This window comes from Halyomorpha halys, unplaced genomic scaffold, assembly GCF_000696795.3.
Source record: "Halyomorpha halys isolate HHAL.00 unplaced genomic scaffold, Hhal_1.1 Scaffold945.1, whole genome shotgun sequence".
Lineage (NCBI taxonomy): Eukaryota > Metazoa > Arthropoda > Insecta > Hemiptera > Pentatomidae > Halyomorpha > Halyomorpha halys.
The window spans coordinates 738,564-753,569 of NW_027107924.1; the positions used below are offsets into that span (position 1 = coordinate 738,564).

Here is a 15,006-nt window from a genome sequence, read left to right on the forward strand (position 1 = left end):
TATATATAACACTGTACTCCGTTCCACCTATTTTCCTGACCCCCAGAAATTATATATAGTTAAAATGATCCTCAAACCCCAAAAGCCACCAGAATACCCATCATCCAATCTCTTTATTACTGATCATGGGCAAAATCCTCGAAAAACTCATTTTGAAATGCCTATACCCCATCCTAGATTCCAATCATATAATCCATGATCACCAGTTTGGATTCCGAACATCCTACTCCACTATCCAGCAATGTCATCATGTAGTGGACGTTGTCTCGTCTTCTTTGGAGCGGAAAATGTATTGCACGGGAGTCTTTTTCAATGTAGAACAGGCTTTTGATCGAGTCTGGCACTCGGGACTGCTTTACAAACTCCGTAAATTCCTACCTCCTATATACTTCCTCATCATTCGTCCCTTTCTCATCGATAGATTATTCCAAGTAAACCACACAGGCTCCTATTCACCCCTCTATTCTCAGTCCGCTGATGTTCCTCAAGGTAGTATCATCGTTCCCACTCATCCTCTATACCGTCTATACAGCTTACATTCCAACCAATCCTAACACTATCCTCACCACTTATGCTGATGACACATGTGCGCTCACAGTTAATAATAACCCATTAATTGTATCCCAAACCCTCCAAGCCCTTGAAGAATGGTGTCGTAATTGGAGGATTAAGATCAATTCCAACAATTCTTATCAAATTACCTTTACCCTTCGTCGTAAACCTCGTCCAACTGCCTTACAGTTCCATTTAATAATGTTACTCTTACCCCTGTCAAACAGATCCGCTACCTTGGACTACATCTGGACAAACGATTGACCTGGAATCCTCACACAAGACTTAAAAGACAGGAAACTGCAGGTCGATTTCGACTATTACAGCACTTACTAGACAAACGGTCTAAACTTCCAACTAATTACAAAAGACTGATCTACATGAATGTAATAAGGCCAGTCTGAACATATGGAGTTGAGCTTTGGGGCTCCACTAAACCTTCGAATTCATCTTGTATCCAATCCATCTTGTATCCAATCCTTACTACTATTACTAGTGTGGCTCTACAATCAGTTGTTGAATCCTGGCCTCCTCCAGTAGCGTCTGCCAATTATCTCAGTCCCTTGCAGCCACCATCCAATTCCAAAGCCTCAGCATATTTGTTGCATTAGCAGCAGCACCATCAGCCCATCGCAGCTTTGGTCTTCCTCTTCTGCTGGTACCATGGAGTGGCTCCATCAGTAATTGTCTTGGTGGATCCTCACTGCTCATTCTAACGCCGTGTCCTGCCCATCTCAGTCTTGCAATTTTCATCACTTGAACTATATCAGGCTCCTTAAACATAGTGTAAAGCTCCTGGTTTTTCCTCCTTTTCCACTCTCCTCCGATGAGAACATCACCATATAAACGTCTGAGGATTCTTCTTTCAAAGACTAGGAGTTCTTGTTCACAAGCCTGGGAGGTAGTCTAATACATACAGCAAAACTGGGTGCACTATCGTCTTATAAAGACAAAGCTTTGATTTTCTGTAAATAGCTGCTACGATCCTACGCCGAATCTCTTCTGGAGTTACCAATGAGCTATGTTATACGAAAACATTAGTTTTCTCAAATTGGTATTCTCTGAAGGTCACCTCCTCTCCAGGCCTAGGCACCTCTCCCGTAATCATATATTTTGTTTTTTCTGAATTGACTTCCAAGCCAAGTCTTCTTGCAGGACCCACCAGAGCAAGGAAAGCATCTGATACAGCCTGGAAGGAACATCCTATGATATCTATATAATCCGTGTACGCAAGGAGCTGTACAGATCTATTAAAGATGTTGCCATTGGTCTGTATCCCTGCATCTCTCACTACCTTCTCGAGTGCAAGATCAAAGAGAAAACAAGCTAAGGCATCTCCCTGACGTAATCCCTTTATTGAGGGGAATTCCTCCGATCGCTCTCCACCGATCTGAACCATGCAGCTTACCGTTGTTCATTGTTAGCCTCATGAGGTTTATGAGCTTGCTAAATGCTTTAGAGCCTCATATAATTCTTCCCTATTCAAGCTATCCTTAAATCAATGAAGAGGTGGTGAGTTTTAATCTTAAATCCCCTTCCTCGCTCGAGAATCGTCTTGAGGCAGAATATCTGATTAGTCGCGGACCTGGCTTTTCTGAATCCGCACTGGTATCGGCCTAGTGCCCTCTCAGCATAGGGCAGCAAACCCTCGAACTGGATGTTTTACAGGACTTTCTATCCAGCAGACAGGAGGGAGATCACTCTGTTATTTGAGCACTTTAGTTGATCACCCTTCTTAAATATAGGACAAATGAGCGACTTGGTCTATGGGTCCGGTAGAACTTCATCTGTCCAAACAGTGATGAGGAGATCTCTGTATATTCTTCCCCAGTTCGTTCCCACCGCACGTGATGAGTTCTGCGGAGAGTGTATCCAATCCTTACAATCCAAAATCCTTAGTAAAATCCTCAATGCTCCTTACTTTTTCACAAATAAAATCATACATAAAGACCTTAATGTTCCCTATGCAACCGATCTAGCCTAAACCAGATATCACTCCTTCCATTATAAACTTCCTAACCACTCAAACCCCCTAGTTTCTACTCCCCCACTCTCTTTCATTCCTGACATTCCTCTGAGGCACCTGAAAAGAAGATGGCCACGAGACCTGCTAATGTAAAATGTCATTAGAATGCTACCAATGGGTAGTTTCTCTGCACGCCTGTAACACTCCATTTTAACTAAGATCAAATTTACTGAATGTTTTATATAATATACAGTTGTAAATTTCAATAAAGATATTTAAAAAAATTACTTAATTACCCTATTCTATTGGTTATTCTCTATAAAATTGTTTCTTACCTGATTGTATGCTCTTCTCAGAAAACTCCATTTTAACTAAGATCAAATTTACTGAATGTATTATATAATGTACAGTTGTAAATTTCAATAAAGATATTTTTAAAAAAATTACTTAATTACCTTATTCTATTGGTTATACTCTATAAAATTGTTTCTTACCTGATTGTATGCTCTTCTCAGAAAACTTGTATTAGTGTTTATAACTAAGAAAATCACAATGAAGTTCTTACTAATATAATGAAGTCATCTGCCATTTGTCTGTTCTGATGTTGATTGTTTATAGAAATTCCTTCAACTATTGTCTTTCTCCTCCTTTCCTCTTTCCGTTTATTTTCTTGATACTCTTCTCATTCTCTTTTTTTTCGAACTCTTAAGAATTGACCAATCAGGTCAGATGATAGGTGAGATTAAATTTCCTCATATTTTAAAATTTTTTATGATTACAATTATAGTTACAGAAGTAAATAGAATGTTTTAATGTAATATGTATTATGTGATATTCACTGTTTTCCGATTTCAGTCAATTTTTCATTGCTGCTGGATTTAGCTAATATTTCAATGTAAGACTCTCCTCTAATTCCTACCTTAAGTAAATGTTTTAATGGTAAAATGAGACTGTTCCTAGTTCGGGGATTTGGGAGGTAGGTGGCTTTGGAAGCCTTCCTTTCTATTATTTTTTGTGTTATGATCTCCTCTTAAAAGATTGTGGCATGACGTACACTGACTGCTACTCATTGTAAGTTAATGTTTTAAGGGTACAATAAGTAAGGCTACCGTAGAGGACATGAGTAGCAGGTTTCACACCACTTTTTCAATGTTTTGAACTTATGGATACAAAATTAAATTAAGGTATTAAATTCATTATTGGATTTAAATTTAGCTGATGGGTACCCTAACTTTGTTTTTTTTAAACAAAATTGAATGTAGTTTCATTTAATTATAAATTATTTTTTGTTTTAATTTTTAAGTTTTAATTCAAATTTTATTACTCTAAACAAATTCTTGTTTTGGTTTCTTCAATTATTAGTGTTCTACTAACTTTAAAAGCATGAAAAGAATTTGTTTCCTTCATAATTTTATGATATTTTACAGTTTTTTTCCAGCTAATATTGTTACAATGTAAATTTTTTATTTATCGTTAAAATATTTTTGAAATGTTATACTTTCTGGTAAAATTCTTTGTATGAGCTGTTGATAATAATTTAAAAACCTATTGTTTTATTTGGTTACCTAGATGACATACAAAAATGTCAATCCCTCACGAAGATATTAGAGGTTTAGACTGGATGCTGATGATAACAAACTTATAAAATTTAGTGACTTCATTGTCAATTCTGTTTTTGTTTAACAATACCCTATGAAATTCTTATGTATTTAAAAAGTTTTGTAATGTTTTTGTACTGACATCAGTTAATAAGTTATTTTATAAATGATTTATAGAGAGGACAACCATATTCGTAACAAAGTAATGAGATTATTTAAAATTTGGAGTGAAAGAGGAGTTTATGAGGAAAACTTTTTAGTTGAACTGAGTAATGTCTTGAATCGAATACACAAAAACATCCAAAGTGTCGATGTTCAGGAATTTCAGGTAGTTTAATAAGTCTTATTTATTTTTAGATTTTAATTTATTGTTTTCACTTGCAGTATTTGTAATACTTTTGTAAATTTTTAGTCATCTATAATGTATTCAAAAATTCGAAGATGCAAAGAATTAGAAGAGGATACAGATACTAAACTAAATACACTAAATAAAAATCATATTTCTTTTACTGATGTTGATAAATTCAGAACCTCTCTAAAAGGTAATGAGATGTTATTTATTTTAAAAATAATCTATTATTATTAATTATAATGATGAAAAGATAGTTGATCATGGATAATATATATGAGGAGAAGATGTTTGGCGTTGCAGTCGGTGTTGAGCATGAATAAGTAAAATCTTATAATTTCTGTTTGTCGGTTTTTAAATTAACAGAAATTCATATTTATACTTACTAATTATTCTTTTGTCTTAGTCAACTTTATATTTTGTTTCTTATTTCTAGTATTTTACTTAGTACTTCTTTAACTACATATATTTTCTTTCTCTTTTTTTCCATAAATTTAATTTAAATTATTCATGTTTCTTTGATTCTTTTGTATTATGTAACTTCATATTTTTATTTCCTTGATCCTGTTATTTTACTTTCGTATTTAATTACCTATGTATACACGTTTTAATATCTCACTTCTTTAATTACTTTATTTTTAATGGATCTATATATATAGTTGACCGTCAAAATTGATGTATAGGAAGATGGTCAGGTTTGCGGTCAAAGGAGTTTTGACCGCAACCCTGAACATCTTCCTATACATTTATTTTTAATGATTTTCATTTCGTACATATATTTACCAACTAAATTTTCATATGTATTTTATTATCTGTTTTTCAAATAACTTAATTTTAATATTACTCTTCTCATACAGCCTTTATCTTCTTATAATACTTAAAACTATTCATGTCTGTCAACACTATTTATATATCCAAATGCTAGCTATTTTCTTATTTTCTAATCATTCTGTATGTCCTTTTATTCATTGATTTTTATCTTACTTTTTGTTATTATCTTAGCCCTGATGGAAGCTAGAAATTCTGGCCGAAACGTTGGTACTAATAACTTCATTTGTATCATTAATTATGTGTTTTTCACCCTATCCTTGTACTTATTGGCGATTTTCAGCTCTTCTATGATCCAAATAAAATGATTCTTCCAATATTACTCATTCTCTTTTTATTTGTCCATTTAAGGTACAACCAACTATTTTTATAAATATCAACTTTTTTTTGTTTTTTTCAGATAGAGAACATGGTGACGAACTTTTGTATGAAATAGATGGTGGTGCAGCATCTTGTAATGCATATATTACTTCGCTTGAAACTGAAATGAATGAACGCCAAAGTCTTATTGATTATCTTGAAATAGCTGAAGAGTATTATGAAAGAGAGTTTCAAGAAGCTAAAATTGTTGTGAATGTAAATTATTTGTCATTAATTTTGTTTTGACAACAATAAAAATAAGTTGTAAGGTTGGCTTGAAAAGTTACTAAAATGTAGATAAACTTGCTGTGAGAAATTAAATTTAGATTATATTAGGTGTATTTTTTTATTTTTTCTGCCATAGGAAGTAGACTAGTAAGCCCCTCTCACAGCCCAATAAATTTACTTTTGCTTTGAGTTGGTTTGTATCTTGTTGAATATTTTTTAAACCAATAAACGTTAGAATATGATCTCCATCCGTGCCACCTATGTTGCATAGAGGGCATGTCAGTGAATCTGCGATGCCTATTTGAAGGGGGTGTTTGTGGAGTAGATCATGTTTTGTTACTGGGCAGAAACAAGCCATTCCCTCAGCTCTGCTAAGATTGCCGGGGATTTGTTCTTCCTTATTCAGTAGGCTCTCCCACTTTTTACCTTCTGTTTGAACTTAGTGTCTGGCGCATGTCCTGTCCTTATAATGGGAACTTATTATAGATTTCACTGTTCCATCAGAAAGTTGTCGGTTCTCCGCTCAAGCGAGCTTAGCCAACTTCTCAGCTTGTTCATTGCCATATATACCACCATGGCCTGGTATCCACTGCAGAGTTATAATGCTTCCTCTTTTCTCATAATAGCAGCCATGTTTCTACACTTTTCTTTGGTGGGTGACTCTGCAATACCAGGTATTAATAATTTTTATAGGTTTATTGTATGAAAATGAAAAACATTATTTTATTCAAAGTATCACACATCATTTTTCATATTCCTGACAATTAGAAGATGCCAAATAAAATTGTTCCTGTTTTGAGTCATCGAGCCATTTTCTTATGGTGTGATGCGCTTCTTTTTGTACTAGACAAGCAGCATTTTACAAGTTGTTTTTTCAGTTTTCTTGCTGTCTCTTCAGTTTAAGTGGAACACACTATACTATCTTCTGGATCTATCCTATGGTTTTAAAATGTATGAAGATGGCTTCTAGTGTTACAGTTGATTGATTCACAAGTTGTTGCTATTGATCATCATCCTCATCCAAAAATGATTGCAATTCACATTTTTTTAAAACTTTTTTGGTGGTCTTCCATGTTTTTCATTTCTGATGATTATTAAATGAATTACCTCAATTATTTAATAATTCCATTACCTCTCACCTTGCTTACCTAGCAAAGCCCTTTTTAGCATGATTTACCTAGAGTATGCTCACCATCATCTTCGGCAAGAATCCAATGCTATTCTGCAGCAGTAGCTTTCTTATATGGGTGACTTTATTGGAACATTTATTTATTTATATACATATATAAAATTTTAAAAAACGACTAGTGTCACTTTCATTCTGACAGGATAAATTTTAAGTTTTTTATTGAATAAATTAGTGTTACTAACAATTTCTGAATAATTTATGTTTATTTATTATTAACATTATGTTATTTTATTCTTTAAATGCAAACATTAATAATTTTTATTTGACAGGCCTATAAGTGCTTTGCTACGAGGGTTAGAGGAGTGAAACGTAAATTAGAAGAGAAAATTGAGTCAATGCCGAGCCCTATCCCATCTCCTGATGTAAATGCACCCTCTCCGTCGCCTGAACCAAAGGATAATATATGTGAGGGAATATTAATTTATTTTAGTCCTCAGCTTTTTTTTTTTTAACTGTAAACAGTGAGTATAGTTGTTAATGGATGTTATTGTTCTTGAGCAAAGACATTAACAACATATTACTGTATGTAAATATACTTATAATTTTGATTTATTTGATTACTGGAAAGAATGAGGTATAAGATCTATTATAGGAAAATAATTTGTAATACTTCCCGTATTTACAGTGATTAGGTTGGAGACCTAGGATATCTGAAAAAGTCATGGATTTTCCCTTCTTAAGTGATGTGAATGCAAATTTCCTGTTATAAATCAGGATCATTCCTGTTTATTATTTGTATAGGTTTACCTGATAAACTATGAAGAAAAATGTTCTTAAATTTTTTTGTGGCAATAAGTTGCTAATTAAACTTTGTCTCTCTATTGTAAACTTTATTTATAGTAATTGCCTTTGTTGCTTATTGCTACTTAATATTTTTGAAGTGGAATGATCAATTAAATTATTTATATCACATTCAGTTATAACTGTTTCCATGAACTGGAATTTTTCTTAAAAATAATTATATTTTCATTGATTAACACTGTAATTATTTTTCTAATAATCTTATAAATTATAAGTTTTATTGATTTATCTTTGTTAATTGCTATAATTTTTTAGATTCTGACTTACGATATCCTGCTGATTCTGGACCTGGTAACTACTTTCCTTCGAGTGAAACAAAAAAGGAAAGTCTCAACATCTCGCCTTATAGTCCAAATTCTGATTTTGAATCAGAACCAGTTGATTCCACTTATGTAGAAGAAGAGCATGGAGATTATGAGGGAAAAACTCCTATTGAAAAAAATGGCATTAGCAGCAATTCCTCTGATTCTAAAACTGCCCCATCAAATGAATTTTCTGGAAGTTTTTCAAATGAATCATTTCATCGTGATCAAAGCTTTTTAGGAGGAGTGGCCGGTGGAAATAATTTTAATATATTTCAGGTACTTTTTCCTGAGATGAATTTTTAGTTTCTTTTCAACATTAACAGTAATAATGTTTTCTCTTTTTAATATATATTGTAGTAGTGTTTGATTTCACCTGATCCCAAGTCCTACAAATTTAGGCTGCTTTTAGAATTTGAATTCTAATGTTATCTGTGAAAATTTTGGTTGCTTTAAGGGTTTTAATTTTAATGTTATCCTTAAAAATTTAGGCTGCTTTTAGGATTAGAATTTTAATATGTTATCCCTGAAAATTTAGGCTGCTTTAAGAATTTCCAGGTCCAGGTCTTAATGCTACTGCACTTAGTTTCGAGGTCCATAAATAGGCGAAGTCTAGGTATATTGATGCTTGATAATAACAATGTATATACTCAACTGAGAATCTCTCAAGTATTTATAACTTATACAAAGAGTTTAGAAATAAATTTATATTATAAAAAAAGGTAAATAAACTTACATTTAAAAAAATAAAAGCCAATTCGAAATTAAAGAGGAGAAAAAAAAATTAAATTAAAAATAAATCAAACTTTGGGCTTTAACTATGTTGTCATATAGACAGATTCATCACTTACTCAATAGTTATTTGATAACCAATTGTGACTGGCGTAGAAATGGTGTCACTTTTTAATGACATTACCAATTAATTTTGGGCCTATTGATCTGATTATACGGAAGTTAAACTTAAGTATATCTGCCATTTTGTTTCAAGATTACTAATCAATTTTTTTTAAATTTCTCTCTAGCTAGCCATTTCTGGGTTATGAGGTGGTTATACTATAGATTACCAACCAATTAAAGCAAGAGAGGGATGATGTAAATTCATTCTGTGGGTATCACAAAATAAATTTCAACTATCCTGAACAGATTTGAACTGACACCACTTTTGACTCGAGATTGTTAATAACTATTGGGTGGTGTTAAACTTTTTTTATGGTTCTAAACATCAACGATAGGAAATTTGGTCTTAATCGGTTTAACCTTTTGATATCCTCCCTCTTAATGTTTTAAGGTGATAGGTAGCAGGTTGATATTAAAACCTTTTTATGGCTCTTTTACAATGAGTTAAAGTTTGTTCTTGTTGCAAGCCCTAAAACATTGTGGTCATCAACGCCTATGATTTATTATAATTATAAAGTTGCACATTCATGCTCACACAGAGATACTTACAGACAAATATACATAAAATAAATTATTAAAAAATTATACATCGAAGAAGTGCTATAATTTAGATAGGAGGCAATTGACTATTGAAAATCTAATAACCAATGCGACTTGAGTTTCTTTATCACTGAGTGCTTCAGATGAATTTGAGGTTTGTCATGTTTTATTTATTATAGGTAAATTGTGTGGCCATTCTTCAAAAATGAATATGTTTTATTGTGAGAATGGAGTGATAATATTTAATGTGCCAAAAATGTACACATATTATTTTATTTATAAGATATCACTTATAAAAGTCTGAAGGTGATAAGTTGAACTTCAAATTTTATTAAGACTGTCTTTAAAGATTCAATTAAAGCAGTTACATTTGCATTTATTCTATAAGTTAACAAAGTATGTTGTTCATAAAACATTCAAATATTTTACTGTGGTCACTGTAGATTACTTTGTGATAAATATATGAGGATTTCTCTCTTCTCTTCCCATTGTGGGTGTTTTTTACCTCCCTACCTTACACATTTTGTTAAGTTTCTTTAAATAAATTTCTTTCATCTGATTTTTGTTATTTTTCATCTTTGTTTGTATTTTTATACTTCATCTTTTCTATATTCATTTTATTATTATTATTTTTTTAGGGCCGTAACAGTAGTGGCACTTCTTCTGAATGGCAGCAATTATCCCTATCAGCATTATTACAAACATTAATGCCTTCAGAAGGACCTGCTGAATCTTCTTGTCCTAAAAACGAAGTTCCAGAAAGTCCGAAATCTGAAAAATGTGCCAAAGAAGAAGAAACATGGGAGTCTCCTGAATCCCCTCCACTTTATGAAAAAGCTAATTATCCTACTATAGCCGATGAGCAGATTCTGAGCCAAGACACTGACATGAGGTTTGCCGATGTTGATGATAGGAATCTCTTAGATTTTAATGATTCTGCAAATCCGAGCTGGCCAGGTGATGACATAGACTATAGAACTGAAGGAAAATTTAAGAAATCTCCTTCAGTTTGTTCTCAAAATCAAGATAATGTTGAAAATGTAGACATGGAGATGAGCGACGATGAAGAGAAAATTAAAACTAAAGAAACTGATTCAAAACATTTGTCACCTCCTGTTGTTATGTCAGGTGATGTCACAGTTGTCTCTCATGAAACTCCTGAGCCTGGCGGATCAAAAGAAGGATTTATGAATACTAAAGAAACTATTGCAAGTCCTTTGATCCTTAATCAGAACGCCCCCTCATTGTGTAATCCTAACCCTACTCCTTACAACAATAGTTTACCTTATAATGATAGTTGTTATAACTACCCGAAACCTGGGGCTACCTACAGTATCGGAGCAACTTATAGTAACAACAGTGTTCCTCATTTTCCAAATTCTGGTAAAGGGGACACTTCTAATATGTTACCACTCCTTCCACCACCTCCTCCCCCTCCTCCTCCACCACATCCACCTCAGCTATGGTCAGCGCCTTTCGCTGGACCACCTCCTCAGTTTGGGAGCCCGCAGAATTTTGTTCAACAAAGTGCAATGTTTTTTCCACGGCCTCCTCCACCTGTTATACCGAATCCAAATCCACAAATGCCAGTTGTAAACAGACCATATAGAGGGAATTTTAGGCCGTTTCAACGACTTTCATCACGTTTCCAAAGGTGGTAAATGTGAATGAAGATATGTTAAAGTTTTAAAATTATTTTCCTGTATATACACATATGTAAAAATAAATATGAGGGATTTTTTTAGAAAGAAATCCGAAAAGCTGCTAGTCTATTTTCAAGACTTGAAAATTTAATTGTTACTACTTTCATTTAGTTAATATATTATACAATACTATTTATTCAGTTGTTAGTTATCTACAGAACTCGATTATGAGGTTAAGTTAGTACTAACTAATTTTGTAATTGAATTTTAAGATTGTGATATATGTATAAACATAATTCTTAATATCTTGCAGAATTAAAGCATTTTTATGAAAAATAAAGACTCAAATAGTATCTTAAAACTTATTAATAAGATATAAGTAATTAAGTTTCTTTCCTCTGTTTATATTCATTCATTCTTGTGAACATTTTTTAAAAATAAAATCAGTATTAAACGTTTTTCAAATATTTTTTGAACTAAAAGAATTTTTAAGTTTAGGTCATAAAAAATTATGATTAGATTGTTTTACAATCGATTATAAAATACATAAGTCTAAAATTATTTTTATTTCACTATTTTCTAAATCATAATCACATTGTTCGTGATACTAATTAACTGGTGTTATATCATTTAAATTCTATTTTGATGTTATATAAATATATCTTTTAAACATATTGTGCCACTTAAGATTTTTATATAGGTTGACTAGAAAATAATTTGTATAATTTATTTAATGGAGCAATATTTAATTTCTTTTTTAAGATTATATATATTTTTTTAATTTACAAAATGAATATTTTTGGTGGTAAATCTCTTTTGGCCAATTGCTTGGTCAAGGATAAGACTTCATTCTTGACTTGGTGTTTCCTATCATACACATTAGTTTCAGCCTGAGTAAGGTTAAAGTTCCGAGAATAAATGGAGCTAAAGATTTTTTTAGTTTAAAAATATTCAAGTCTCTGGACACAAATCGCACTAACTCTGAACTCAGGAACTAGATCCAAATCTTATCTAGTTATAGATTGAATTTATTTCTTGAAGTATTTTAAAGAAAATTACTTCTTGTTATGTGTGTATGGATTTTATCCAAATTGTACATAACCACAAAGAGATGCAGAAAGTTAAAAACGCTTACTATCTTTCTCAATAGCAGATAGATAAGTTAGAAACATAATATGTTATGTTATGAAGAGTTTTCGAAATCCTTTCAGGTTTGTTTATATAACTTTTTTTGATGGAATCAGAAATATGATCTCTAATAAAAAAAAAATTACCTTTACTAGTGATTGTAGATCAGACTTTAAGAGGAAGAGATATTTAGCATGTTAAAAAGAAAATAATCTTGTTTCAATATTATCAACTAATGAAAAATAGGTTATAAGTACTATGCTCATAGTAAAACATCCACTTATTTTATTCAGAAAGTTAACATCCTTTAAACTGTGGAACATCATGTTCAAAGTTTTGATGGTATGGGCTATGCAATATTGATATAATTTTTTTTTTATCTACATCAGATTCCTCACTTGCAAACCTTAGTATTCCATTGCTAGTTATTTATTGATACTTGTCTTCTGAACTTACTAAGAAAAGTTATTCTGGAGTTAAAAAGGCTTGTTTAATAGGCTGTTTGTATACTTGTTTATGGATACATAATCAATTAAATTATGGGAGAAAAAAAATGTGTGTCACTCTTTTTGTAACATTCATTGTGTTAAATTCAATCATGTATTGATTTTATTCAACATTTCATCTTTTTGAAATATTTGTGAAGCATTGTTTTATGTTAACAAAATTAAATAAGTACCAATACTGTAATTTACATCAATTCATTAGTTTACTTGTTTTTTAATTGTTAGATGTATCTAATATCTTGTTTGTGGCACACTATATACTATTGTAGAAGTTTAAAATCAATTTTGGATTACTTTAAATTACAGCTGATCCATGGAAACATTTTTATTCACATGTACATTCAATTGTATCATTCCAGAATTCTTGCTTGAGTCTTATTTTATTCTATATGATTATATTTAAATGTAACAATTCTAATTAAGACTGAAATAAAATGTCAAATATTATTATTTTACTTTAAGAAAAACATGTTAGTTGTTTGTTATATCGGTTACTATTTTTCTCATTACTTTTGGATTACGAAATTCTGTGTGGTAAATATATTTTTGAAAAAAAAAAAAGTTATTCACTATATTTTTTTAAGATTTATATTGTAAATAAATGTTACTGAAGAAATTTCTGTGTACCTGACATTTGTGATTAAGATTTATGAATAAAGATAATTCATTCCTTGGTTGACCAGTCATAATTGTTTATTTTATTTATACTGCTTATGATTGAAGAATGACCTTTCCTAAGTTATATTTTATTAAATTTTGTGAGTTCAGATGAAGAATTGACTAATTGTTTTTTTCCAATTAAAGATTTTTTATAGTTGATATTGATAATATATATTATCATATATATATTAATATGAGATATTGAACTTTCAATAATTCATATTACAGAACATATATTGTAGGTTATATTGAACAAAATGAGAAATTGTAGTTATTTTTTTTTTTTTAGCCCATTGAGGATTATTTTCCTTCAATTACCAGCTACTTTTAACTATACATGTTATTTTTACCATTACCTAATATTCTTTCCTATTATTATTCACTATTATTGCTGTGAAAAACAGCAAGGGAATATAATGTAAATAAAAAATACAAATGAATCATATTCAGTTTTATTTTAATATATATATTTTTATTTTCAGTTTGTTTAAATCGCCCAGAAACTTAAAGGTTTACTAGACTAAATCAAAATATTGGTTAAATTAAAATTTTCTGTTTTTTAAGAATGAAACATGACTGCTTTGGTTTAACAATGGAAACTCGCTAAAATTTCAGGTATTAAAATATTAAGAATTACTAATGAGATTAGGAATGGTGAAGTTACTGTTTTTAATGATATTACCATGAGATATTAATCTTTACTGAACAAAAAGAACCTTGGATGGGTTTTTGAGACCTTAGGTAAGAGGATTATATATTTTGAAAATCACAGAATGGGGTGACATGCCATCATAGATTGTATTAAAACCAATTTTGAAAACCATGGAAGAGGGTGGCAAAATATTGACACATTATGAAAAAAATTTTAGTTTTAGGTGCCTCTAGATTCTCATTTCCTCCTGGGGTGCATGCCAACTTTTTTTTCTTATGATCCCTGGACATATTTGCCATGGAGGGGGGGGGGAGAGTTTATCTAGAAGTCACCAACCTATTCTAACCATTTTTTTTTATAGTAGTTAGTCTATATATTAGATGTAAGTTGTATATAATTGTAAATGTTAAAATAAATAAAATTAGGAGGTAAGAAAAAAAAAAAAAAAAAAAATTCTAACCATTGTGGGGAATAGAAATAAAAGTCGACTCCCACTCCCCCATGACGGATTTAAGCTACAAACGGCCTTAGGTGGGTCTCTCTACCTGTTTGAGAGGTACAGAGCCAACCTTAAAAATGTCATGTGCCAACTTTTAAGCCGATCACTCACGGACGTCAATACTGGATTTAATGGTAGCTAGGTTTCTTAGACGAACGCCACTAACGGGAATTCCTTGCCTCCAAAAAGAGAGGAAGAGTCTTATCATTTTTGCTTCACGTGTTTGCTCAACTAAGTCTGTCGTACAGTTATCATTGTGGTCCCAGGAAAAATGGAATAAAAAATTCTCGATTAAAAATATTTTTTCT

The 15,006-nt window shown here is 31.4% G+C and overlaps 1 protein-coding gene across 1 annotated transcript in view; it reads left to right on the forward strand.

Moving 5' to 3' along the window:
• LOC106687305 (uncharacterized) overlaps window positions 1-11,667 on the forward strand; it is a 16,493-nt gene extending 4,826 nt beyond the window's left edge. Inside the window, exons 5-10 of the mRNA XM_014431114.3 lie at window positions 4,294-4,444; window positions 4,529-4,658; window positions 5,694-5,869; window positions 7,340-7,475; window positions 8,127-8,452; window positions 10,249-11,667. Coding sequence (XP_014286600.1) covers window positions 4,294-4,444; window positions 4,529-4,658; window positions 5,694-5,869; window positions 7,340-7,475; window positions 8,127-8,452; window positions 10,249-11,271 — 1,942 coding nt within the window. The 3' untranslated portion in view covers window positions 11,272-11,667. The remainder of the gene's footprint in view (window positions 1-4,293; window positions 4,445-4,528; window positions 4,659-5,693; window positions 5,870-7,339; window positions 7,476-8,126; window positions 8,453-10,248) is intronic.
• The last annotated feature ends 3,339 nt before the right edge of the window (window positions 11,668-15,006 follow it).